Source organism: Cervus canadensis, chromosome 6, assembly GCF_019320065.1.
Source record: "Cervus canadensis isolate Bull #8, Minnesota chromosome 6, ASM1932006v1, whole genome shotgun sequence".
Classification (NCBI taxonomy): domain Eukaryota; kingdom Metazoa; phylum Chordata; class Mammalia; order Artiodactyla; family Cervidae; genus Cervus; species Cervus canadensis.
The window spans coordinates 62,377,640-62,404,836 of record NC_057391.1 but is presented as its reverse complement, the minus strand read 5'-3'; the positions used below and the strand labels follow the sequence as shown (position 1 = coordinate 62,404,836).

Genomic DNA, 27,197 nt, shown 5'->3' with positions numbered 1-27,197 from the left:
TGCAGCTAGCCAACTGCAGTGGGGACTGTAGCTTTTGACCACCGGGTTCCAGGCTTAGAACAGGGCTTTAGGAACATCTAAGTCAGGGATGTGATTCTAATAACCCATCAATGCTTCTGTTAGAGACAGATATTTTGAGGTCAGGAGCCTTGTCTGATTCTTTGTAGCCCAGACTCCCAAAAGGTACCTGGCCCCTAGAAGATATTTGTTACCTAGTTATTGAATAGAGATGAAATTTGATTTGGTTTATAAAATGAAGAAAAAGTAATGTCTTTTTGAGAGTGCTATATTTGATGGGAATAAAATAATATTATATAAACACAATGATAGAAAGATAAGGCATAATTTTTAATACAAACAGGACAAAATAAGGCTTGGAAATCTCCCTGCATGTCACAGTTTATTTGCCATGATATAATTTCTTAGTGAATTAAAGGTAATTTCCATTGAAGAAACAGGAAGCTCTGATTTACTTTATTCTTCTTAATCATCTTGGGAAAAGTGGGGAATGGGGCTTTTTTTGACTACCAGGTTCCTCAACTCCTAAGAGGATGTAACATGGGATAAACAAAGCGATTTAATATTCAGAAGGACATGGGGTTAATTTGGCATTAAAAAAAAAAACACACATACACTAGAAAAAAATGGTTTGTTTCTTTTAGTGATTTTTCTGGCTCTGAAACCTCTCCAGTTTTGGATGGATTCTTTATGCAGGAGGAAATCTAAGGTAAGGTATTGAGAGTCTCACAGATCTTCCCTAGTAGGTCACATCCTGCTAATCTAATCATATTTGACAATAAATTTAATTATCCAAGAAATTTTATTATCCATGTTTTATATATCCGCTTCCTATAAATGCGTATCATTTAAATCTATGATACACTGAGAACAGTCAAGAATTATTTCTTGCATTTATAATTTAAGAAGCTATATTTAAAAATTAAGATATGTTTGTGTGACTATGATTAGAAGGAAAATGAGAAACCAAAACAGATTGGTATTTATAAAAACTGATATTTCAGGAAAGGATTTAGAGTTAGAAGCCCTTTCCAACTCCTTTGTAAACTAAGAAACATACAATTATTTTAAGAATTCAGCTTTTACCCAATTGCACTCCAGATTAAGTCAAAGAAAAAACATTCTGAAATCTTAAGACTTTTACTTGCTCAAATTTTAGGTGGATTGCTTTTCAGAATTTTTCTAATTGATATTATATGAAATCCTCTAGCTGATAAAAGGCCAAATGTTTGTGTTCTTCACAAGAGGTTGAATGGGTCTTTATGCATTGACACAGAGTGGAATTTCAGTATTTGCCATGCTGAACAGCAAGGAATAATTAATTTTCAAAATCCATGTATTGTACAAATATGAAGTTAAAATAGAATTTTCACTGACGGTTAACACTGTAGATTTCATGTTATGGTTAATTCCAAGAAGACAAAGCTTGCATCTTCAGTGGGAAGTACTTTTCAGTTGTTACAACATCCTCAGAGACTTTTCAGTTTGTCTTTGTCTTGCTCTTTTTGACTGCAAAGTGCAAAAGATTCCTGAACGAATTGCCTACACATTGGGCACTGTTGAAAATACTTAACACAGCCATCACATAAGCACGTGTGTCTACAAGGCAAGAGCACCCAGTTCACAGGCCCATTCTGGCAAACCACACAGTCCTTGCTATTCTCTTCTGGAGGCTCCACTTCACTTTCAGATAGTCCTGCCTTTTCTAGCAAACTTCGGTCTGTGTTTTTTTCTTCTGGAGAAGAATTGCTGGAGGGAGTGGAATTATTATTTGCAGACATGAAAAGTTGCTGAAAATCAAAGAAACAAATGTAAAGATAATTACAAATGACAATTATGCTTCAAATACAGGGGTTATAAGAGCTGCTAAAAACGTATGAACTAGCAAATCCAATAGTAAATAAAAGTTAACTTCTATGATAAGTAACTGAAAATATTATTATCTGTTTATAAATAGTCATTCTCTGAAACTCTGTAAACAGAAAAGACAAAAATAAGATAGAGGGTACAACTTACCTTAAGATCATGAAATTGACCTTGAGCTAGGAGTAAATATTGATATAATATCCTACAGGAGAGTTTATAAGTCTTATCAGGAATATGAATTACTGACACCATGGAAATCTAAAACAGAAATTGAACACCAGTCAGTATGTGATTTCCTTATATTTTTTTCACAGATATGTGAAAAATATTTCTCAAATAAAAATAAGAGGTTGATAAATTAGAAAACCTATTATAATTTCCTTAAATCACAGTCACTAAAAAGAACCCAGTTATATATATTTTGCCAGAGTTATTTTACTTATCCTCAAATTCACAAATTTAATGTCATCCCAACAAAAATAGCAATTAGTTTTTCATATAGCTACATGAGTTGACTCTATAATTAAAATAAAACATAAGAGCTGGGAAAATACTGGAAAGAAAGCTATGAGAGGGACTAAGTTCAGTCAGATGTTAAAACATACTACAAAGCTACTAAAATTTTAAAGCACACTACAAAGCCTCTAAAATTAAAACAGTGTGGTACTGGCACATGAACAGATAGCTGGATGGAACAGAATAAACAGTACACAAACTGACTTAACCATATATGCAAATATAAAGGTTACATTTCAAATAACTAAACAAAGAGAGTCTTTGTAATAATAAAAAGTACTGGGGCAACTGGATAGCTGTTTGGGAAAACAAAATTAGACTCATAATTGTAAAAAATGAAACTATACAAGTACTAGGGAAAAACATGAATTTCTTTTTAGTTTCAGTGTAGAAAAAGACTTTCTATGACTCCAACCTAGAGGCAGATAAATATGACAAATCTAACTACATAAAAATATAAAATTTGCATGACAAAAAACACTATAAGTAAAGTCAAAGGACATATGACAAGCTGAAATACATATTCACAATGTATATCACAGACATAAGTTACTATCCTTAACTTATAAAGAACTTTTTAAAAATTGAAGAAAAAGTGAATAAAAATTCTATACAGAAATAGGGCAAAGATATGAACAGATAATTTACAGAAAGATAAAACATGGTCCTTAGCCATATTAAAAGATGTTCACTTACAATATGATAAATGCAAATTGAAACTTCACTGAGATATCATTTCTTGCTCATCAGATTAACAAAAATTGAGTAGCTTATCAGTACACTCTATGGAGAAACCATCACTCTCATATACTGCTGGACGAAATGTGTTAAAAAAAAAAAAAGATACAATTCCAAAGGAACAACTCCAATGGAGGGGAATTTGGCAGTAGGTAACAAAATGACCCATATTTACTTAGCCTTCAACCACATAACCTCACCAATATTAAACTACAGACACACAAGTTATCCAGTGCAAGATTATTTGTTATTACAGAATACTGGAAACCACCTGAATGTCCAACCACAGGAGATTGGTTGAATAGCTATGGCATTAATACATGTATACCCTACATACAATAGAGTGCTAGGCAGCTGTTTAAAAAAAAAAAAAGAGGAAGATCTCTATGAACTGATCTGGAGTGATTTCCAGGAGATATAAAATAAAAAAAGTGAGAACATGCGTAGTGTAAAGTGTTTCCTACTTTTTGTATAAGAAAGAAGGGGAAATGAGAATAGAGAGATATTTGTATTTTCTTACCATTAGAATAAGAAACATAGGAAGGACAAGCCAGAAAACAATGAACTTGGGGATGAAAGCATCATCTGAGTATACCTCTTTACATAGTTTTTTTACTTTTGAGAGAACTAATCCGAGGAATTTATGGACACTGTTTTTGACAATAAATCCTCAGTTTGGGGCAGGAAATAAGGAAAGGAAATAAGGTAAGTTTGAGGACTTAAATAATCAAATTCAGTAATGAATTATAAACCACTGGGAGGAAAAGGAATTTATGAAGCTGTGAGATAACAAATAGATAATTAAAGAGATAAATCAGAGGTCTCTTGCTTGTAATAGAAGGCAGAGGGCTGAATGCAGGGCTGAAGTTAGAAAATAATTATTTTGCAACCATCATGGTAAAGATGAACTCTGACAAGAATCATTAATGGATATTAAATACAAGGGGAGATTTTGATAAAGAACAAGATATTTGTATGGTCTTAAAGTGCCTTTTCACACACTGACTATTATTTGCAAGGGAGGGAGGAAAAAAAAGGAAACAATGGGAAATTAGATAATACCTTGACTGAGAGATCGAAATTAACATCGCCAATGAGGGAAAAGAACGTCCCATTCTTCTATAGGCGATGTTCTGAAAACTAAACATTATCACCTGCCTGGTGCACTGGCTGAAAATGCTTAACTTCAATCTAATCATGATGAAACATCAGACAAAATGAGGAATGTCCTGTTTTATGAAAACAGTGTGTACATGTGACTGTATGCCTCAAAAATACTAATGTCATAAAAGACCAAAAAAAGGTTATGGAAATGTTTCAGATTAAAGGAGGTTAAAAATACATGACAAATATAATTTCTGACTCTAAACTACAATATGTACTGTAGGGAAAAGACATGTTGTAAACAATACTGTTAGATAGGCTGACAAACTGGAATGCAGGTAATAGGTTGGATAAAATATTGTATAAATGTTAGATTTATAAAGTAGATAACTACATCATAGTTACTTAAGAGAAGATACCTATTATTAGGAAATATACACTGAAGTACTTGGATGTAAAAAATCATCCTGTATACAACTTATTCTCAATTCATTAAAATATATATATACATACACATACATGTTGTTTTTTGTTGTTCTTCGCCACCAAGTCATGTCTGACTATTCTGCAACCTTATGGCCTCTAGCCCGCCAGGCTCCTCTGATCATGGGACTTCCCAGGCAAGAATACTGGAGTGGGTTGCCATTTCCTTCTCCAGCAGATCTTCCCAACCCAGGGATCAAACCTGCATCTCCTGCATTGGTAGGTGGACGTTTTACCACTGAGCCACCATGGAAGCCCATATATACACATACATATGGGCAAATAATGAAAATAGGGCAAATGTTAACAATTAGATCTGGGTAAAGGGTATATGGGTGTTCTTTTACATTTTTATTTTGGCAAGTTTCTGAAATTATATGCATATAGAAAGTTTAAAAAACAATGGCTGTAAACACACAATATTCTTTACAGCCTCATAAGGATGTATTGATTTGGCAATGACTTCAGAGACTTTTAATATTACATCAAAATAACAGGATTGTATTTTGGTAGAAGACAGTAATGCTATCACCTATTACTAACAATCCTGCCATTTAATTTAACATCAAAAGCCTCTGAAGCTACTATCATGCTAGTTATGAATATATATGTAGTTATAGATATACATTTGATATGGAAAAAATGTACAAAACATATTAAATGAAAGCAGACCCCAAAATAAAATGGACAATTTGATCCCATTTTTGTCTCGAAATTACATATATAAAGGTCTAGAAAGATATAGACAAATACAGTTACTGTCTTTGTGTGACAGAATACCGATGATTTTCCTTTTTTTCCTTTTGACCTCTCTAGATTTTCTATTTCCTTCCACAAACATACATTATTTGAGTAATACAAAAAAGAAACTAGCATAATTTAGTTAAAGTGAAAAAAAATTTAAGTTAAAATCTTGCAATGACAGTCTTCACTTTCCTTATCTAGCTAAAATAACAAACTAGCTCCTAATTACAGGATCTGAATATAATTTACAATAGGAGTTACAATAGGAATGAGAGAGTTTAATTTTTTTTTTTTTAGATTTAGAATCTCTGACTCCAGATAAAATATTGAAAAACCAAATGCCCAGTTTGCTTTTAAAATTAATAACAACAACAACAAAAAAATTAAGAACAGAGAACATGAATACAAAATATACTAATAGACTTCAGTTCCAATATTAGGCCCTATCTGAGAGATAAGAGATGGAGAAGCTAGGATTAACAGGAAGGAAACGAGGGAGCCTGCTGATAAGAACAGGAGACCCAGAGAAGGACCCAGGCAGGGAGGTACAAAGAAGGAGAGAACAGGACGGCTGACCCGTAGAGCCACGTGCCTAGGCTGCCCTGTGGGAATAAGCCTCCCCCAAGCACTACTGGGCCAGGAGACTTCACTCCAGTTGGATCAGGGGTGTGAGAGCAAATCTTTCCCCATCTACAATGCCACTGAACTTTACACTGAGAAGTGGTTAAAATGGTCAATTTTATGTTATAAGTATTTTACCACACACACACACACACACTCCTCTGTTTAGATGGAGGAAGCAAATTAGAAAATAGGAAGAGTCTGAGAATTCAAGCTGACAAAGAGCTGCAGCAGTGTGGGGGAAAGGAACCACAGGGGAAGCTGAGAAAAAGGTGACAGGTGTGACCCTTTCTGTTTCGGGTGAAAGAAATGGGGGAGCTTAGAAGAGATGGCGGGGGTTGGGGGGGGACATGGTGGAGAGAGAAGGGCTATCTTGCCCAGGTAGGCGGGGTAAAGGACGGAAAGGCTGGAAATACGAAATGCCCAACTCAGCACATCTTATTTCCTTCAGTGGAAAAGAGAGGAGGGCCACAGGAGCGCGAAGGGAGACAGAGACAAGAGCTCTCCTGTAGACTATCCAGGAGCTTAGCTATGGGGCTCTAAGTGGCTCGCTAACATTGATTGGTATGACTTTTTTTTTTTCACTTAACAAATTTACTGAGTACCTATTGACTTCTAGGTACTGTTAGCTCCTGGAAATAAACTGGTTAGTACGACTTTTATTTGGAAAAAACAAACTGACTTCAGCTCAGTGGAACTTCAAATTAACATCCCCCTTCAAAAAAAAAAAGACAAAGGAAAACTACAGAGGCATTACTGCACTGAGCAGGGTCTAGATCTCTGAGTTAGGGTCTGCACCTTCCAAAGCTCAATGCATGCTTGTTTCGTGGAGATAATCCTGTTAAAAACAATGCTGGCACAGTACTACAAAGGCTCAAAATCAAGCCCTGGTTCTATCTCTTGTTTTGTGAATGGCTGGGATTTTTCTTAAAACTCTTTCAGTGTTTATAAGAAGGATATTTGCCCTAACATACAAGGGAGTTGTATAAGGAATAAATAAGTTACTGGTGGCGAATGTACTTTGTATATTACAAAGTGTCATAATAAAGACATGGTAACATATCTTTACTAATCATTATATCTCTTTCAAGCACTTCAGTAAAGTAGCAAATTGGTTATAAAGGCATTCTTATCATGAGAGGATTTTACCAAAAGTTTATTTCATGCATAAGCTTCTACTGTACTTAGAGGAATGTCAGGCTCAGGGCCTTTTAGATCTCTTAACGCGCTTTTATCTGCCTAATTGGGATAAACTACTGGACTAAAGAAACAGCAAATAATGAGAAAAGATTACAATAATTACTGAAAATATAGGGACCAAAGACATATAAGATGTAGGTGCAACAGGGGCTGTGATGGAAGCAAGATGACTGCAAGCACGCAAAGAAGAGAGTGGATACTGTCTTAAAATTGAGCACTTCTGATCATTACAATAGTTATTTATTCAGTGCTAAAAATGCCAGGAATAAACATGCTCCCTAACAGACTTCTATGTGGCAAACACCACAGAATACAGAATAAGGAAATTAACATAATTCAACTCTGTCTTTTATTTTCTAAATATAATCATATTCTTGCAACCCATATGGGAAACCACAAGTCACACTCTGAAGAAGCAATACACATAAAAAAACTCTTACAGGAGTACTTCCCATACATTCATTTTCCAAGAAAAATGTGTCCAGGCCGCAGAAATTAAATCTTTTTCTATTTCACCAAATAATTAAGACCGATCAATCAAATCACTTAAAAGTAATGCTTCCAGAATTTTAAAATTACTTACAATGTCATAAATTTCTCGGTCATCCTTATCGGCTAGGGTCAACAGCGCTACCAAAGGATAGCGAGATCTCGGCACTGTACCAAAGTCTTCAATTTTAGTGTCTCTTGGTAACTGGCAATATATTTCTTCTTTGCTGTCCTTTTTAATGCTTTTTGAAGATGTAAAGGTAAACTGCCACTATAACCAAAAAATACGACAATATACCAAAAGGAGTAAACAATAACTTAGCAACACAATTTTATTCATAGAAAGTCGAAAGTCTAAAATTTTCATGTGCTAATGGATGTATCAAATAAAAGGATACAAATACTGCTCTTGATAGAGATATTCACTATACAGAGCATCTTCTAATGCTCGCGGAGTGCTTATTCGGAAGCAATAAAAATGCTTCTGCAGAGCTTCATATAATTTTTGAACACTGCACCCCCAGTAGCATGTAAGGAGGCTATCTTCAAGGCAATCTGTTGTCAAAGTTATGCCAGCTGTAGAAAACAAACGAGACAAAGAGAAGAAAATTACCTAATGTAATTTCTATTACAATTATACACAGCGAGTAACAAAAGCTTCCTTTTGGATGCTGGCCAGGCTGATGGCAGTTAAAGGAGCTCATTAAAGGGTATCTGTCTATAAATGAAGGAAATGGTCTCTGAAACAAAAGATATAAAAACTTCAATGTCTACACGGTTTTGAAGCGCTCTCAGTAAACTCTGTTACATTATTTCATACTTAGCCTTGGAAGTTATAATTTTTTTTTGGTGACTTCAAGACTCTGCCCACAGATTTAAAAAACTGAGATACAGTTCACTATTGATAACCTACCGCTCTAACAACATATATAATCCTCACTACAAGAACTAATAGAGCTGCCTCCCAAAGTGCAGGTATACAACCCATGGGAGCCACAAGATGATCAGTGGAAAAGAAAAAACATTAAAATGAAATGCAGCCGTATTAATATGAACATATTCAGTGACAACACTAATATACTCTTGTCATCCAGTTAATGTCCCATGTAATATGCAAAATATCCTGAGGAAAGAGTGGAGATTCCAAAACATGGAGGGTCTGACAGTGATGCCCTCAGCCATTTGCTTATTGCCCTCACTTATTTGCTTTCAGCATAATAAAAGGTATTATAATTTAAGTAAATCTGATTATGTAGATATACAAGTTATAAGTGAACATACAATTATCTTTTCTAAATTTAAATTTTTTTAATTGGAGGGTAATTGCTTTATGCACATACAATTATCTTATGTAGTTTTACCTATTAACACTTACATAGGACTGTAGGCCAGCTGTATGGTTTTTTTCCCCTTGCCCATGGCAGCTGTAGCAATATCAAGTTCAAGGGCAGCGACATTCACTTTTCATACTGTTGACAGTGCAAGCTGCAACGGCTAGTGCTCAGTGGCCACGGCGTACTCACCAGAGCAAAAGGGCATGGTTTTGGTCATTGTTCCTGGCTGAACAGCCTTGGTATCTGATTCTGGCTCTCCAAACCTACCAGCAATTCTGTAAACTATTCAATGTCCTTTTATTGGAATCACTTCTGCTGTTTACAAATAGGAATTTTTATTGATGCACTATCTATTTCTTAAAGGGCAATCTCCTTGGAGAAGGAGCTACATAGACACAAGCAGATGCTCGAGAGGACATCAAAAACTGACCGAGTTTTTCACTTTTCTTCTCAGGTTAGTAGTATGTACACAGAGGCTTGGACTCTGAATGTGTACACTAGCAGAAATGCAGAGCAATTTCTAATCAGAGTTAAGCAAAAATCTTGACTGGAAGGAATTTCACATAGGTAACTGGAACAGAATTTGATTTCAAATTTTTATATAATTCCAAACATCAGGTATTAATTCAAGAATAGAAAATTTAATTAGCTATGTTTTTCAACTAGCTATTAAGTAGCTGAAGAAAAACATTCCATTAATACAAATTATATACATATATTAAAATCACACATACTTTCCCCTGTTTCACCTAAGAACCACACTACATGAAGCAAGAAAAAAAATCTGGAAGTAGATAGGAGAGGAAAAAACAGAAAAGGCATATAAAAAAAAAGTAGAAAAAGGAAAAAAATGGAACCTAGAAAAGAATTTCTTAATGTATTATTAGCAAAAATGTGAAAAGATGTATGTTTAGAGTTCTGGTCATATAAAAATGCTGAAAGCCACACAAATATCAAAAGAGATTAAATGAATAAAATATGGAACACTTTATAATGAAGTACTATGACTCTTAAAAAAGAATTGAGTCATATCATAATATCTGTATATACTACTGACTCTTTATGACCCCATGGACTGTAGCCGGCCAGGCTCCTCTGTCCATGGAATTCTCCAGGCAAGAATACTGGAGTGGGTTGCCATTCTCGTCTCCAGGGGATCTTCCCAACCCAAGGATTGAACCCAGGTCTCCCTCACTGCAGGCAGATTCTTTGTGGTCTGAGCCATCAGGAAAGCCCAACAAACTACTTACTAATTCTCTGATGTATTTTTCTACTTATATCTCAGTGCTGTGCCCATGCTTCTCCTTCTGCCTAGAAGTTTTCCCAACCTCCCAAAATAAACACCTACTCATCTCAAGACTCTACTCTATTAAGAAAAAAAAAAAAAGAGGGTGGGTGGGGGAAGAAAAAAAAAAGAGACAGACAGAACATTCCTCTTTATGAAGCTTTTCCTGCCTACACCTCCTGAAACTTAACCCTTTCCTTCTTTTACTCCAGTGTTTCCTAGATAATCTTGCAGACAACTTATATATATATATATAAGTATAGAAACAAACAACTACCATGTATTGTTACCATTTAATATCAAAATACCAGAATTTCAGATGAAAAGATGGTTGTTCTTCAAGGGGTAGCAACCTTAATTAGCTCTACTTCTACTACATTGCTTTGCTTTTCTCTCTACACCAAAGACCAATGAAAATGGCACAGCGTCCTAATAAGACTTCTCTTATTAACTCCTGTGACACTTTATTCTTCTCACATAAGTGCCTTTATTTACTAGTTTATAAGCTCCTTAGGAGCAAGACTTGTGAATTACTGGTCGTCGTGTCTCAGGTATGCAGCATAGCTCCTAGAACAGAACAGGTGCTCAACAAATTCTCAGGTTTGTCAGGTCTGAGCAAGAGAAAGCAATAGAGAAAGAAAATTAAAGGGCTAGGAAAGGGCCACAGAAAGAGAGAAAAATCTTTGGAAAATAGCCACCAACTTGTAATTGAAGCTGAAGATGGGTTGGTGATCTCTAAGCCAAAAGGATTCTTGACTTGTCTCATTTGCTTTTTGAAAACTCTTGTGTTGAACTGGGTCTCTTCTGAATTTCTCAGAATTACTGGAACATCCCAACCAAACCTGAAGAAAGGTAAAAATAAAATAAAGCATAATTTTAACAAATACTGAAACTTTCTGTGATATGTAAAGTATTTTGTTAGTTACTCCTTTTAACCTAAGTATCAGAAAATTTACATTATATTGAAGAAGTAATCCAAAATTAAGAGAGATTAGATATCCCATAGAATTGGAATATATTGTTCACCTGGCTGAATCAACATACTCTTGAAACCAAAGATTTCTATTGTTAATTATTGTTCATTACAAAGGAGTTCCATGATTATAACCAAAATGTACCTAATACAATAGCAAAAACACGATAGAATTACTGTATTTCTAAATGATATAAAAAGTAAATATATGTTTAATATGTAGACTATTTGATATTATTTTAGGGACAAAAGAATTTTAAACACTAAATATAGCCCTTCATTAATACAACATATTCTCTATTTTTAAATTTCATGTAAAAATGTGATAAAGAACAAACTTAGAGGGAAAATGGAATGCATAAATTCAATTCCATATAATGGTAGAAAGAAGATAAGTTTACTCAGTTTAAATAAAACAACTAAAAATGAAAACACATTAGTTAAACCAGGGGACTTTAGTTTAAGATAGCATAGTTACTTTAATACACTGTTTTCTCTCCAAACACTTAGCAGTGACAGATTAAGAAAAAGAAAAATCAAAAGGAGCCCACCGAAATGAGTAAACAAATAGTGGTTTCCTCACTGTTTAAACAAAGCAATACTACACTCAACAAGGAAAAGGAAACAACCATGTGGATAATTCTCAAAAACAACATACTGTGCTAAAGAAGCCTTACATAAAAAAAGGACATGCTCTATGACTTCATAATAAGAAACCCTACAGTAGGAAAAACTAATTTATGGTAGAAATAAAAAACAGAACAGTGGCTGCTTCTATGGGGTAGGAGTATGAACTGACTGGGAAAGGGCGTGAGGAAACTTTATCTGGTGATGGTAATGTCATATATCTTGGTTGAGGTTTGAGTTGCATACATATGTTTGATAACACTTAAGATTTGTACATTTCACTGTATATAAATATTACTCCAAAAGAAAATAAAAGAACTACAAATGAAAACAAATATTCAACTCTAGATAGCAATATGCAATGCTTTAACACTTACAGATGAAGAGTACAAACTTACTTTGAAGTTTCAAGAAATTAACATGAACCGATGGGTAGATAGAGGAATGGATGGATAGATACACATGTAATAAAGACATAATAAAATGTTGATTGTAGAACCTAAGTGATGGGCATATGTGTGTTCACTCTGTATTCTTTTAAGTTTTCGGTATGTTTGAAAATGTTAATTAATAAGTTTTAATAAAAAAAAGAGTCATAGCTGAGTTAAAAGATGGATCTTTATTTAACCCTAACCCTAACCCTAAACCCTAACCCTAACCCTAATGGATCTGAAAAGAAAAAAAAAACAATGAGTAGGACTGATACCATGGTTTGACATGTTCTGAGTCTGGCAGCAGGCAGTGGCAACTAAGCCTTCTCACAGATAGAGGGCCTTACAGGTTGTCCACTCAAGACAAAGGCGAGAGCCAGGTTCACACCTTGAATCCAGGAACTGGGTTAGGGCAATATCAATATGGAAAGGAATTGTCATTGTAAGACCTAGTCCTTTCTGAGGGGCTCTTGGAATCTGGTTAAACAGCAAGGATGAGGACAAAGGAAGGGGACAGAGGACTTCCACTAAAATCCAGGCTGCAAACTAAAATTTCAAAATCATAACTCTAATGCTAAGAGAAAGCCAGTAAAATTAACAAATGGAACAAAATGAAATTAACAAATTTCATTCAGATGATTTTAATTTTATAGAACGTTGGATAAGGCTGTTCTATTCCTGTCTTAAAGAACTAAAAAGCAAGTCTCTAACAGATCAAAGCATTCCAGGTAAGTTAACTAAATCCCAAAACAAAGTTCAAGAATATTTATATGAATACAAAATATCCAACACCCACTAAGCTAAAATTTACTATGCTTAGCATCTAATAAAACTTCACAGGCATGCAAAGAAGCAGGAAAATATGACCCAGAATGAGCAGAGAAACTAATGAATAGATCCCAGGGGTGGTATAGATACTGGGATTAGTATTAATAAATCCCAGGGATGGAACAGATATTGGGATTAGTATTAATAGATCCCAGGGGTGGTATAGATACTGGGATTAGTATTAATAGATCCCAGGGGTGGGATAGATACTAGGATGAGTAGACAAGGATATCAAAATAATTGTTATCACCATACTCCATGTGTCAAGAAAATAAGTAAAGATTATGCTACAGTATAGAGACAAGGATGATACAGAAAAGACTCCAGTCCATCTCTGAAAATGAAAAATACACTGCATGGGATTAGCAGCAGACATCCCAGGGGGCTAGTGGTAAAGAATCCACCTGCCAATGCAAAAGACACGGGTTCGATCCCTGGTTCAGGAAGATACCGAGAGAAGGAAATGGCAACCCACTCCAGTATTCTTGCCTGGGAAATCCCATGGACAGAGGAGCCTGGCAGGCTACAGTCCCTGGGGTCACAAAGAGTCAGACACAGCTTAGCGACTAAACAACAACCACAGATATCACAGGACAAAAGATTAGTAAATTTGAAGATATAGCAACAGAAGGTATCCAACATAAAACACAAAGGAAAAAAGGCTGAACAAAAAACCAAAATGTCAGCGAGCTGAGGGACAAGTTCAAGATATCTAATATCACATAACTGAAGTCTGCAGAGGGAGGGAAGACACAACACAAGAAAACTGCAAACAAACATCTCTCGGGAACATAAATACAAAAATTCTTAACAAAATTTTAGCAAATTAAATCCAACAGTATATAAGAAGGTTAATATTCAAGAATGCAAGGTTTATCTCAAGAATGCAAGACTGGCTTAACATTACATTAGAAATATAATATAATACACTATATTAACAAGCTAAAAAATGAAAACCATACAATCTTCTCAATACAGAAAATACACTCAATACATGCAGAAAAAGTGCTTGCTAAAATCCAATGTCTAGTCCAATAAACACCATCAGGAAACTAGAAATGTGGAAAAAGAACTTAACCTGATAAAGGGTGGCAATAAAAAGAAGTATAGCTAACAACGACGTACTTAATTAAAAACTGCTTTCCTTCTAAAGTCAGGAACAAGATATTTAACAGCCACGTGTCCTTAAGCAATCATTCCAACTCTATGTAACTGTTTCATCACCTGTAAACGTTTATAACAGGGCTTGGCATTATGGAAGTGCTTGCAACAGTAATCTTGATAATGGAGTCGACTTATGGGTTGGCAGAGAGAAAACACAAATCCAGTAACTTCTCTTTGATCCTCAGAATCAGCTTTTGACTTCACTGCTCATTGTTGCCCCAGTGCCCTTTAGAGGTCAAGTCAGGCATGTGAAGTGGTAGGACACAAGATATAATCTTCCTGTGACAGTCAAAACACCTTCCCTTTCTTACCTATATCCTATAGACCGAAAAAAGGCAAAGAAAAAAGAAACACTCTACACATCAGTTCAGTTCAGTCACTCAGTCGTGACCCCATGGACTGCAGCATGCCAGGCCTCCCTGTCCATCACCAACTCCTGGAGTTTACCCAAAGTTATGTCCATCGAGTCAGTGATGCCATCCAACCATCTCTCATCCTCTGTCATCCCCTTCTCCTGCCTTCAATCTTTGCTAGCATCAGGGTCTTTTCCAATGAGTCAGTTCTTCGCATCAGGTACCCAAAGTATTGGAGTTTCACCTTCAGCATCAGTCCTTCCAATGAATATTCAGGACTGATTCTTTAGGATGGGCTGGCTGGATCTCCTTGCAGTCCAAGGGACTCTCAAGAGTCTTCTCCAACACCACAGTTCAAAAGCACCAATTCTTTGGTGCTCAGTTTTCTTCATGGTCCAACTCTCACATCCATAAATGACTACTGGAAAAACCAGAGGCTTAACTAGGCGAACCTTTGTCAGCAAAGTAATGTCTCTGCTTTTTAATATGCTGTCTAGGTTGGTCATAGCTTTTCTTCCAAGGAGTAAGCGTCTTTTAATTTCATGGCTGCAATCACCATCTGCAGTGATTGTGGAGCCCAAAACAATAAAGTCTGTCACTGTTTCCATTGTTTCCCCATTTATTTGCCATGAAGTGATGAAACCAGATGCCATGATCTTAGTTTTTTTTTTTTCACCAAGCAACATGGAACCGTTATTTTAATGTGATCTTAGTTTTTTGAATGTTGAGTTTTACCCAGCTTTTTCACTCTCTTCTTTACTTTCATCAAGTTCCTCTTCACTTTCCGCCATAAGGGTGGTGTCATCTGCATATCTGAGGTTATTGATATTTCTCCCAGCAAGCTTGATTCCAGCTTGTGCTTCACCCAGCCTGGCATTTTGCATGGTGTACTCTGCATATAAGTTAAATAAGCAGGGGGACAATACACAGTCTTAAGGTACTCCCTTCCCAATTTGGAATCTGTCCGTTGTTCCATGTCCAGTTCCTAAGGCCCACCTGACTTCACACTCTAGGATGTCTGCCTCTAGGTGAGTGATCACACCATTGTGGTTATCTGGGTCATTAAGATCTCTTTTGCATAGTTCTTCTGTATATTCTCACCACCTGTTCTTAATATCTTCTGCTTCTGTTAGGTCCATACCATTTCTATCCTTTATTTTGCCCATTTTGCATGAAATGTTCTCTTGGTATCTCTAATTTTCTTGAAGAGATCTCTAGTCTTTCCCATTCTATTTTCCTCTATTTCTTTGCATTGATCACTGAGGAAGACTTTCTTATCTCTCCTTGCTATTCTTTGGAACTCTGCATTCAAATGGGTATATCTTTCCTTTTCTCCTTTGCCTTTAGCTTCTCTGCTTTTCTCAGCTATTCGTAAGCCCTCCTCAGAGAACCATTTTGCCTTTTTGTATTTCTTTTTCTTGGGGGATGGTTTTGATCACCACCTCCCATTCCATCCATAGTTCTTCAGGTACTCTGTCTATCAGATCTAATTCCTTGAATCTATTTGTCACTTTCACTGTATAATTATAAGGGATTTGACTTAGGTCATACCTAAATGGTCTAGTGGTTTTCCCTACTTTCTTCAATTTAAGTCTGAATTTTGCAATAGTTCTGGCCCCTTCCTCATTATTTAATTCTCCCTAACTCGTCCCACCATTTTTTTTCTTTACCCACACTGCCTGACTATACATTGCCAGCAGTAAAAGCGAGAATTTAGATCTCATCCTGTTCATTTCTACTGTAGGTTCAAATACTGTATTTCAGGTATTTTATAACCTTGTGCCTAAAAATTTCAATGAAAGAATCCTTTAAGGTATAACAGCCAGAAACCCCAAAAGGCAAAGCTTTAGGGAAATATCTGGAAGCAGCCCATTGTGAGCATGATATTCCTTTGTGAAAAGCTTTTTATATTTCATAATGTATCTGCTTTTAATATAAAAATATTTCTCCAAATCTTTACATAAATCAATACTGTAGGAGGTTATACCATATCTGCTCTGTGCCTATACACATCAGAATGAAACAAATAATTGGACATGTAAATGCTGCTTCTCTTTAAGCATGCCTACCCCAAGGCTGCGTGGCACAGCATCACATCAACAGTTGGCAAAGTACATCTATTATTAAAAGAAATTCCTTTCTCTAGATTTTTAATTTCTTTCCTTCATGCTTAATCTTGGGTCTACATTTTCAGTCCCAGATTTAACGTCTTTTAAAATTGCTGTTATGAATGTAGCTCAATATTCAGCCTTTTTACCTGACATAATCTTTTTACTGCAAAGGATAACATACCTATAAAAAGGTACACAAAGTACTTTTTTGAATAACAAAATAATTGTTATTCAAGTTAAGAACCAAACAATATCCTCAGAAAGTCTCCTGTGTCACTTCCCATGTACTACCTCTTCCTTCTCTATCTTGACTTCAAGTACTATAATTTAGTTTATCTGTTTTTGAACTTTTATATAGGTGGAAGCATGCTGTGTATACTTTTATTTCCTATTTTATCACATTACATTGAAGATTCATTTTTGTATCTATACTTAGTGCACTATTGTGGCTATATAGTATTCTATTGCAAAAATATGCCATGATCGGCTTACACATTCTACTCTTAATGGACATTTAAGTTGTTCTCATGTCTTGGCCATTAGGAATAATGCTTATATGAATATTTTCATAACAGGTTCTCAATGTATATATGTAAATGCATTTCTATTAGGAATGGAGTTTCTTGGCCAAAAGGTCTGTGCTTCAACTTTGGTGGATAATGTTAACAACTGTTCTATATGGTTATAGAACCATATAGATTTACACACCACCACCAATGAATGAGGTCCCCCCATGCTCCATATCCTTGCCAAAACATTATTGGCCATCCTGGTAGGTGTATGGTGGCACTGAATTATGGTTTTAATTTATATTTTCCTGAAGACTAATGAGATGGAGCACTTTTTATGTCTATTGCTACTTGGATATCCTCTTTTGGGAAAGCCCTTTCAAATCCTTTCTCTACTTTTCTATTGGTTTGTCTTTATTTGTCTTGTTTACAGAAAATTCTTTATATGGTATGAATATTAGTCCTTTACTTGTATATATCTTAGCCCCTCTATACCTTGCCTCTTCACATACATAATGGTATCTTTAGATGAACAGGGTTCTTAATTTTAACATAAAAGCTATTAATCTTTTCCTTTAAGGTCGATGTTTTTGCTCTTTGACTTTTCATTACTGCTTTATATGAATTATGTCTTAACACTGCTCCTAAATTACAATCTCAGACATTTTCATATTCCTACCCCCTTAGAGGAATCAGTTAAGCATAGCTAAAGTGGCCAGGGCTTAGTCAAGACTCTGGGTCCTTATTTGACTTTGCCAGCCGAGTTCCCCTGATATCCTCACGCTTTGAGGGGAAAACAGGGGGTAAGGTGAGTAGAATTCACTGTGTGTCAGAGTGACATCATAGCCTGACCACATCTCTTGTCCTAAACGTCATGCTTAATGTAGTCACATCAGCTGACACATTGATGACACATGTCAAGCTTTCAGCCTAGAATAATCCTCAACCTTTTCATATACAAGACCCATGATGAATTTGCTCTTTTTGCACAAAAATTCCACAACTTCCACAGTTTAAACTTATTTGATGTGGGCCAATATTTCTATCTTGTTACTCAAAGTTACTCAAAGGTAACATGCAGAAATGATTTAGAATAAGGTTAAACACTGGAGACTGGCTATAGAACAATTCATAATTGGCACTGACAATTTGTTCTGTAAAACACTAGTATTTAGACCCAGTAATGTATGTGCCTCTGGCCACCATCCTTACATCTGGTCTTTTCCACATTTTTAGTCAAAAATCTGAATAAAGACATTGATGCCTGCTATCAGATCACGGCTGATATGATTTTAGAAGAAAGAGTAAAATATAAAACTGACAAATTTTCTCTTCAATTAAATTGTATTTTTATCTTTTTCCACTCAAAGTCATTTTGACAACTCTTAATAATGGAATGCCAACTAAATAACTAAATATATGTTTCTTAACATTTACTGCTTTCTCTTTTATATAAATCCAGCCCCCCCACCTTTTTCCATTAAGAGAACTTTCTAAAGACAGAGAGGGAGAGAATTTTCCATTCTTTTTACTGTTATAATTTCATACTTAACCCTCCTTGAATTTTCAATAATTCCGTTTTTTCCCATGTCTAAAGTGCGTGCTGCACTTTCATACTTCCAGCACAGTGGTAACCTGGGGACTTCCAATTTGGTCCATGCTTTTTCATATTGCTCATTCACTGTCTTACCCTGTACACACTTCCTAAGCTTCCTGTCAGCTGCTGAATCAGTAGAACTGACCTCCTTTTCTTGTTGGAGTCTCACAGAGTCCCTCAAGAATAAAAGTTACTTTGAAGTGAAAGTTTCAAGTTCCGAAAGTAAACAAATTTATCATCCCTTCAGACTTGAGTACCAAAGCCAATGAGAAAACACGCAGGCAACTGTTAAACTGGGGGCGAGGGCGCTTCTCTTCTCTGCCATCTCAAACAGTTGGCCTCACTTGGCTAGCTGGATTCTGACACTGGGTCAGGATATAGCAATAAAAAACTTTCATGGGGAAATCCTTGGAGAGGAAGAGGATTGTTTCTGAGCAAATTTGAGTCAAGGTATTCAATCTCTAAAATTCTGTGCTTTTATCTGTAAAAAGAAGGGTTAGAATAAGTTATCTTAAGGCCCTATTAAGGTCTAAAATGCCATTTCTAAAATTTTTTCTTCTAAATTGTTCCAAGAAATTTCTTCCCAGCAGCAGTGTCACATACCTTGTACCCTAAGCAAATACAAAATAATGTTATATTCTTTTCCTAAGAGGGATTCCACCATGGCTCAGTGGGTAAAGAATCCACCTGCAATGCAGGAGACACAGGTTTGATCCCTGGGTTGGGAAGATCCCTTGGAGGAGGGCATGGCAACCCACTCCAGTATTCTTGCCTGAAGAATCCCATGGACAGAGGAGTCTGGCAGACTACAGTCCGTGGGGTGGTATGATTGAAGTGACTGAGCATGTACCTCATCACCAACCTCATCACACACACACAACCTGCTGCATTCGACAAGTGAGATGAGAAATAGTCAAGATCAGTATATCAGGCAGGGTTGGCAGGAGACAGAAAACCACATCAACACTTTAGAAAAGAATTTAATATAAAGAACTATTAACCAAGTACTGGAGGACAGACAAGGCAAGAAGGGCACACTGAGGTATCCCAGCAAGAAGCAGTTATCTTTCCTAAGGCTAAGGAAACAAAAGGAAGCATGGGGATTACTACAACTAGAAGCTGGGAGAAGGAATCCCCCAGAGCTGGATCCAGACCTCTGTAGTAGGAGTGCTGGCCAGCTGGTACTGATATTTCTGAAGGAGTGCAATAAGCCTGATTCTTGGTGTGAGGAAAAGTTGAAAACTAAAATAAACTGCTGCTTCACAGGCCAGGGTGATGCCAGTACTGCAGGAATGTAGACCAGGAAAAGGAAGCAAATGGTTAACAGGAAGTTCCTTCCTCCTTTACCAGCCTTCCAGACTCTTTCCAGGATGAGATGGTAGGATGGCATCACCGACTCGATGGACATGAGTTTGAGCAAGCTCTGAGAGTTGGTGATGGACAGAGAAGCCTGGCATGCGGCAGTCCACAGGGTCACAAAGAGTTGGCTACAACTGAGCGACTGAACTGAACTGGCAGAGCCTAACAGGGAGCAAACTAGCATAAGGGAAACAGCTTTGCAAAGTCCCAGCTCCAGAATCAAAAGCAGAGTACAGACAGCATGTCTGCAGCTGAGAGACAACAGACTCTGAGACTTGATGGAAGATTCACAGTGCCCTCGGGGCAGTACTCAGGAGACAGAGACCTTCCTGGAGAGGACCTGACCTCCCCATCAAGCAGGGGCTCCAGGTCTACGGATTGACTTAGATTTGAAAAGTAGGCCAAAGGTCATAACTCCCCATAAATGTTGTAACTCCCCACTGTGACAAGTCAGGTTTCTAGTTCCAGCCTGGAGTTTCTCATTCTGTGTACTTGATGTAGGACTTAGGAGGCCACCTATCTATTTTATTCCTAAGGACGCTCTAATCCATTAGCCACTGTTAAAGATCCTTGTGGGGCAAATTGTTCTCTGCATTGTCCTCCACTGCCCATTAGGGGATCTGTCCATGGTGACTCCTGTGGTTATGTGTTGTCACTGCACTTCAGATCAGGAGGTCCACCCGAACGGCAGCATCTCCCACATCATAAAAGACCCGCAGTGGACAGGCACCGGAGATTTTTAAGGCTACCAGTCTCTCCTTAGTGCCTTTGTGAAATGTGTCTTCCAGGTCATGCTGAAGGATGCATAAGAGGATAGGTGTGCAGGTGGCACATAATAAATCCAGTCCAATATTCCTATCTTCCTAAGCCTTCAGATTTCCTCTTCATTATGCCAGGAACGTCCTAGCATCTCAGCTTTATTAAATATAGGGCAGCTCTTGGTCCAAGTTTCAGTCAACCATATACAAGTTAACACTTTAAAGTCAGAATTTTTTAAGAATACATCCAGATCAATAAATGTAACTTGATCCATTGTTAACATTCTATCCTCCTTGGCCTAATCTATTTACACTTCATTCCCATACATACTTCCCAAATTCGCATGAATACAAATTAGCCAACTTTTGTTATTCTTTTAGAGGCTTGGTTCTTTCTAACTAGGTCAGGTTTTGTCCCTGTTCTGTGGAACATGAAGAGATCTGGGCCTAACAACAAAAGATTACAGAGGTAGGTTTTGAGTATAGACACTGTTTGCAAAGCAGCTGCCCTAAGAGAAGTATTACAGGATCTTCAAGCAAGAGAAGGCTAGTTTTCTCAGACATGGAAAGCAAGCTGCTTCCATCAACAAGGGAGGCACACTCAGAGTGACTGGGGTTTCAGGATTCTCAGCTCTAAGTGCAATGTTGCCATTGCAAGTTTCAGGGCTCTGACTCTTCCCTAGTCAGTGTCCTAAACAGGACATTGACAAGGCTATGTAATTCTAATACCAGCACAATTACAACTGTGCAGCTTTGTGGCTACATGAAGTAAAGAGCTTTAGCATCATAAAAACTCTGATTCTCTGACTAAGACTTGATCTGAGAGTTTAAAGACATGAACATGTCATTTTCTTTCTGTAAGTGCTCCAGTGGCCCCACGAGCAACCATCCCACCCTTCCCCCAGTCTCTGCAGTATCACTGCTGCCATAATGGTAATGCACTTCAGCCACTTGGTCCCCCAAGGCACTTAGCTCCAGAAATCATTAATCACAAGAAAATAAAGGCAAAGCTGATTATTCATGATGCCAATCCATACCACGGATTACTAGATTCTTATTTCCCATTGGCAAGGAGCTGAAGAGATGACCAAACCCAAATCCTATCCGTAAAGGATTCCCCCCCCCTGGATCCCATTCTGAGTAACAAATTCTTAATCAATATATTAATATTTATCAGTCCAGTCAAGAGACCAAAGCCACACCAGCACTTTAACAGATAATTTAATATAAAAATTTGTGAGCCAGATGTCGAAGAACTGAAAAGGCAAAAAGGAGACGCTGAGTATCACAAAATTAGTTACAGTGGGAAGCAACTATCACTCCCAGGACACAAAACAGAGCAAAGAGGATTCCTACTGCTTAGAGATTTGAAGGAAAGACCTCCGTGCAGCTGGGACTTAGATCTGAGGAAGGTGTACTCAATCTTTGGAGGAGTATAATAAGGCTAGTTCTAAGAGCATACAAAACAATAAACTGTGACCCACTGTCAAAACAGAGCAAAGAGGATTCCTACTGCTTAGAGATTTGAAGGAAAGACCTCCGTGCAGCTGGGACTTAGATCTGAGGAAGGTGTACTGAATCTTTGGAGGAGTATAATAAGGCTAGTTCTAAGAGCATACAAAACAATAAACTGTGACCCACTGTTAAGGCCAGAGAGAGGCACCATGGCTGTGGTGAGACAGAGGAGGAAAAGAATCAAACAGGAAGCAAAAAGTCCTTCTGTCCTCCTCTAGCCTTCTACTCCCTTCCCCTACTGGCAAAGCCTCATGGAAGCAGTGAGCTAGCAAAGAAGAAAGGTCTTTAGAGGTTCTGTGCCACAGTCACCAAGCAAAGTACAGAAGGATAATAGCTTAATAATCTGCAGTCAAGAGGAAGCAGAGAGCAGCTGCAGAGTCAGGATCACGAATTACCTGAAACTATTTAAGGATGTATGTGGCACTCTGGCCTCCTTTCTGCACACTGCCTGGCAAAATAGCTAGAGCTTGATAAATCTGAGTATCAGAGCTCACAGAAACCATCACGTAGTTAAACAGAAATTCAATACTTTCCGTTGTGTTATTCTTGGTACTGGTACTGGGATTCCAACAGTCAGGTGCGCCTGTTCTTTCTCTACTCCCACACAGTATGAAAGACAGGGAAAGGAACTAAGCAATGGGACAGAAATGCAAAGCAGTACTGAGGTCAGAACCGTGACAGAGAAGACAGACGACCAATAGAAGTTATACTGGGGGAGGTTAAAGAAAACGACAAGCACAGTGAAAAAGCATAGCGGGTTAATGCATTTGCCTTCTGCCCGGTGTACTATTAGAAAATTACTTTGAGGAGCTCTAGATGGCCTTCACTGTAAACACTAGTTTAAAAAAACAACAATAATAAGGTTATCTACATGGGCAAAGCTAACCCATATGGAGAGAATGGCGGGATTAGGCTTAAGATGACTGGTTAGGCCCAAATCAGGATGGAAGTGACTGGCACTTATATGGTTTTGTGGCCTCAGGCATGCTTAATTCAGACTCCTCGAAGTTCTACAACTACCTGGGCCTCCATCCTTGTAAAAGTCATATTAAATGGAGTGTTTAGATAATCATTAACTTTTCAAACCAAGTCTGAAATTTGGCAGAGCCAGGATTTGAACCTGTCTGTCTGACTCCAAAGTCTGTCTCTTCACCACCCCAGCACGAGGTTCTGAACTACCCTTCACTCACAGACGCCACCATCACTATCAATAGGTCTTTACTCATTTTCCTCCTCCCATTACTAAAGATAGACATCTATAATCTCTAATTAGTTGAATCAGGCCAACTGAAAATTAATTTTAAAATAACTAGGCTGATTGACAATTAAAATTTAAGGATATTATGCAATTATCAACTGGTTATTTATTTTTCTTAATGGAGGAAAATTATACTCTTGAAGACAGTAACAGTATAGCCAATAAAAATCTTGTGTTTAGACATCTCTTCTCACTTAGACAACATCTTCCTAACTCCAACTACAAACTTTCTTGAAATGAACAAAAGCAAGAAATTCTGATGTGTCAAGAATAACAGATTGTGTAAAATTGGTTCTATTCTTCCCGCACCAACCAAGAAGGAATTTTATAATCTACTGCTGACAGCGTGGAAAGCAGTGTGAAAACGTTAAAAACTTTACTTAGTTCCTAAAGATGGCATATTTTCAGAAATTGACAACAGCTTGTGTTCCTTCTTTAAAGTAATCACACGTGTGGGCTCGGTTGCTCAGTGGTATCCGACTCTTTGTAACCCCACAGTCTGTAGCCCCCCAGGCTCCTCTGTCCATGGGAGTTTTCAGGCAAGAACACTGGTGTGGGTTGCTATTTCTTCCTCCAGGGGATCTCCCATCCCAGGGGATCTTCCTCCCAAATCTCCCACATCTCCTGCGTTTCCTGCACTGGCAGGTGGATTCTTTACCACTGAGCCACCTGGGAAGCCCAAAGTAATCACATATACATGCTCAAAGGGTATTTTAAAACCCATATTACACAGCCTGCTCTATTCACTAGCATGTCTCCTCTGACCCTCTGCTCATGTAATCTCTGAAATGCCTTCTGTTCTCTACTATACACGTTTAGCTCCGTTTCTTTTTCAAAATACTCTTCAAAATTCAGCTCATGTCTCTCTCCTCAAAGGATGGACCTGTAAGATGGTTTCAGCTAGCTGTATTATAAGACGACTCTAAACATGATACAATGGCATCTCTTCGAGAGAGAAATTTTAGAATCTCTGAGCTAATTCTAGCTCACGGATGAGCTAACAGTCTCCTCTCCTAGTCTCCAATAGATGAAGTGCCCTTATACTTTAGTGTAACTTATCTCTGAGGTCTCTCCCAGCTCTAAAATTATGTCTTTATAGTTTCACCGTTCAAAAGGTGTGGAATGTGTGTAGAAACCATTACATTCTCAAACGCTGCAGAGTTCAGTTATAAGTTACCCTGGGAGATCTCACGGCAAGTGCTCAGTTCAGGTCAGAAGTGAAACGAACAACTGGGTTTACTGTCACGTCTGAGCACTGTACCGCAGATGACGGGCTCACTCCGGGCACACAGTAGGCCCCAAATCCGGACAGAAACCTGTTGGACAGCCTCTCTATCCTCACACCAAGACCAAGCCCTTACTGGCTGCTTTATCACCTAGAAACAAAGCTGGGGAAAATACCTCAATCCTGCACCATCCCCAGATACCCGCAGCGACGGCGATCGGACGATGATGCAGGGCAGTGATGCGGATGCGGTGTCCACCTTGTTTTCCTCCTGAGCCAGTGGGAGCCTTGAGCACCGGCTCTCCGACAGCCACAGTCCAGCAGTCACCCTGCAGCCGGCCGCTACCCATCTCCCTGGCTGTCCACCCAGACGCCCCTTGCCCTTTGCCCTGGGGACACTTACCATCCCAACACCAAGCCGGTGGTCACGATGAAGCAGGTAAAGACCACCGCAATGTAGAAAAGCGGCGAGTACTCATAGAGCGTTACGAGAAACACCGCAGCCATCAGGATCTCCTAAGCTGAGCCGGGCTCCAGCCGGCCAGCCCAGCCGAGTCCAGCCGGGCCCTCTCCGCCAGCGTAAAAGGCACTACGGTGCCCCGGAGCGGACAAACTTTGTAGATCCGCACTAGCCTAGCGCTCCGGCAGGCTATAGCTAGGGGTAGCCTCGCCGGGAGCGGGAGCCTGCGTGCCAATCACGAGGTCGCCGGCAGGGCTCGCCCCGCCCCTCCCGCTCCAGTGCCGTGTTACTGGCTTTGCCGAGGGGCGGGGCCCAGGCTCGCTCCGCCCCCGGCTCCCGGGTTTGATATCCAGCGAGCGTATTCTTTGGCTTTTTGTCCTAGCGGTCCACGCTTTTCTGCGGCAAAGTCGGAATAGATATTGGTGCCGACTCCGTCCAAGACTCAGGTAGGGTGTTCTGATGCCAGAGAGAGGAGACTGAGCCCGAAATCCACGTCACAGAGCCTAAATCCTGAGATCCTGCCTATTAAATCTGAGAGATGTGGCAGGAAGAGAACCGGCATCTTAAGTTCTCCAAAGTAAAATAACCCCACACCAACTCTTGTTTTCTGTCCTCAAAACTTACAAATAGGCTCTGTACAAAACACCAAAAGAGGCTCACAAGCACTTTTTAGGCGCCTTGTCAGTCTTTTCAAGTTGGATTAAATGGTAGGGGCAAATTAGCATTGGATGTCAAGATTCTGAGAAATAAATCAACAGTTTTCCCGTATGCCTTTCTCTTTTTCCTCCCCCTTTACCCCTCAAATTAGAATTAGATACTTGAAAAAAAAAAAGAATTAAATATTTGAATTCTTTTGTATTAATTTTCACTTTAATAGCAATTTTAAATATATATTATGTTTGCATATATGATACACACACACATATATACTAGAGATCTTGTAAAGAAAATTAGAGATACCAAAGGAACATTTAATGCAAAGATGGGCTAAATAAAGGACAGAAATGGTATGGACCTAGTGGAAGCAGAAGATATTAAGAAGAGATGGCAAGAATACACAGAAGAACTATACAAAAAAGATCTTCATGACCCAGATAATCACAATGGTGTGATCTCTCACCTAGAGCCAGACATCCTGGAATGCGAAGTCAAGTGGGCCTTAGGAAGCATCACTATGAAAAAAGCTAGTGGAGGTGATGGAATTCCAGTTGAGCTATTTCAAATCCTGAAAGATGATGCTGTGAAAGTGCTGCACTCAATATGCTAGCAAATTTGGAAAACTCAGCAGTGGCCACAGGACTGGAAGTCAGTTTTCATTCCAATCCCAAAGAAAGGCAATGCCAAAGAATGCTCAGACTACCACACAATTGCATTCATCTCACATGCTAGTAAAGTAATGCTCAAAATTCTGCAAGCCAGTCTTCAACAGTACATGAACCGTGAACTTCCAGATGTTCAAGCTGGTTTTAGAAAAGGCAGAGGAACCAGAGATCAAATTGCCAACATCTGTTGGATCATCGAAAAAGCAAGAGAATTCCAGAAAAACATCTACTTCTGCTTTATTGACTATGCCAAAGCCTTTGACTTGTGGACCACAACAAACTCTGGAAAATTCTGAAAGACGTGGGAAT

The 27,197-nt window shown here is 38.1% G+C and overlaps 1 protein-coding gene across 2 annotated transcripts; it reads right to left on the bottom strand.

Moving 5' to 3' along the window:
• Positions 1–387: 387 nt before the first annotated feature.
• CGRRF1 (cell growth regulator with ring finger domain 1) lies at positions 388–25,731 on the bottom strand. 2 transcript variants are annotated; one of them, XM_043472139.1, is made up of 6 exons: positions 25,510–25,731; positions 11,101–11,240; positions 8,178–8,355; positions 7,874–8,021; positions 2,035–2,142; positions 388–1,808 (listed from the first exon to the last, which is right to left on the bottom strand). In XM_043472139.1, exons 1-6 carry the CDS (start codon positions 25,611–25,613, stop codon positions 1,488–1,490), a joined length of 999 nt encoding a protein of 332 aa, XP_043328074.1. In that variant the 5' UTR covers positions 25,614–25,731; the 3' UTR covers positions 388–1,487. The 2 variants fall into 2 exon arrangements, with proteins under 2 accessions (XP_043328074.1, XP_043328075.1); XM_043472140.1 differs by lacking the exon at positions 25,510–25,731 and adding an exon at positions 14,482–14,719.
• Positions 25,732–27,197: the final 1,466 nt, after the last annotated feature.

Coding starts and splice junctions, on each gene's coding strand:
- CGRRF1 (XM_043472139.1), bottom strand. CDS start 25,613: ATGGCTGCGGTGTTTCTCGTAACGCTCTATGAGTACTCGCCGCTTTTC. Junction 2,143..7,873: donor ACCGAGAAATTTATGACATT/GTAAGTAATTTT, acceptor TTTCTGTTTTAG/ATTTCCATGGTGTCAGTAAT. Junction 1,809..2,034: donor GTCAATTTCATGATCTTAAG/GTAAGTTGTACC, acceptor TTTGATTTTCAG/CAACTTTTCATGTCTGCAAA.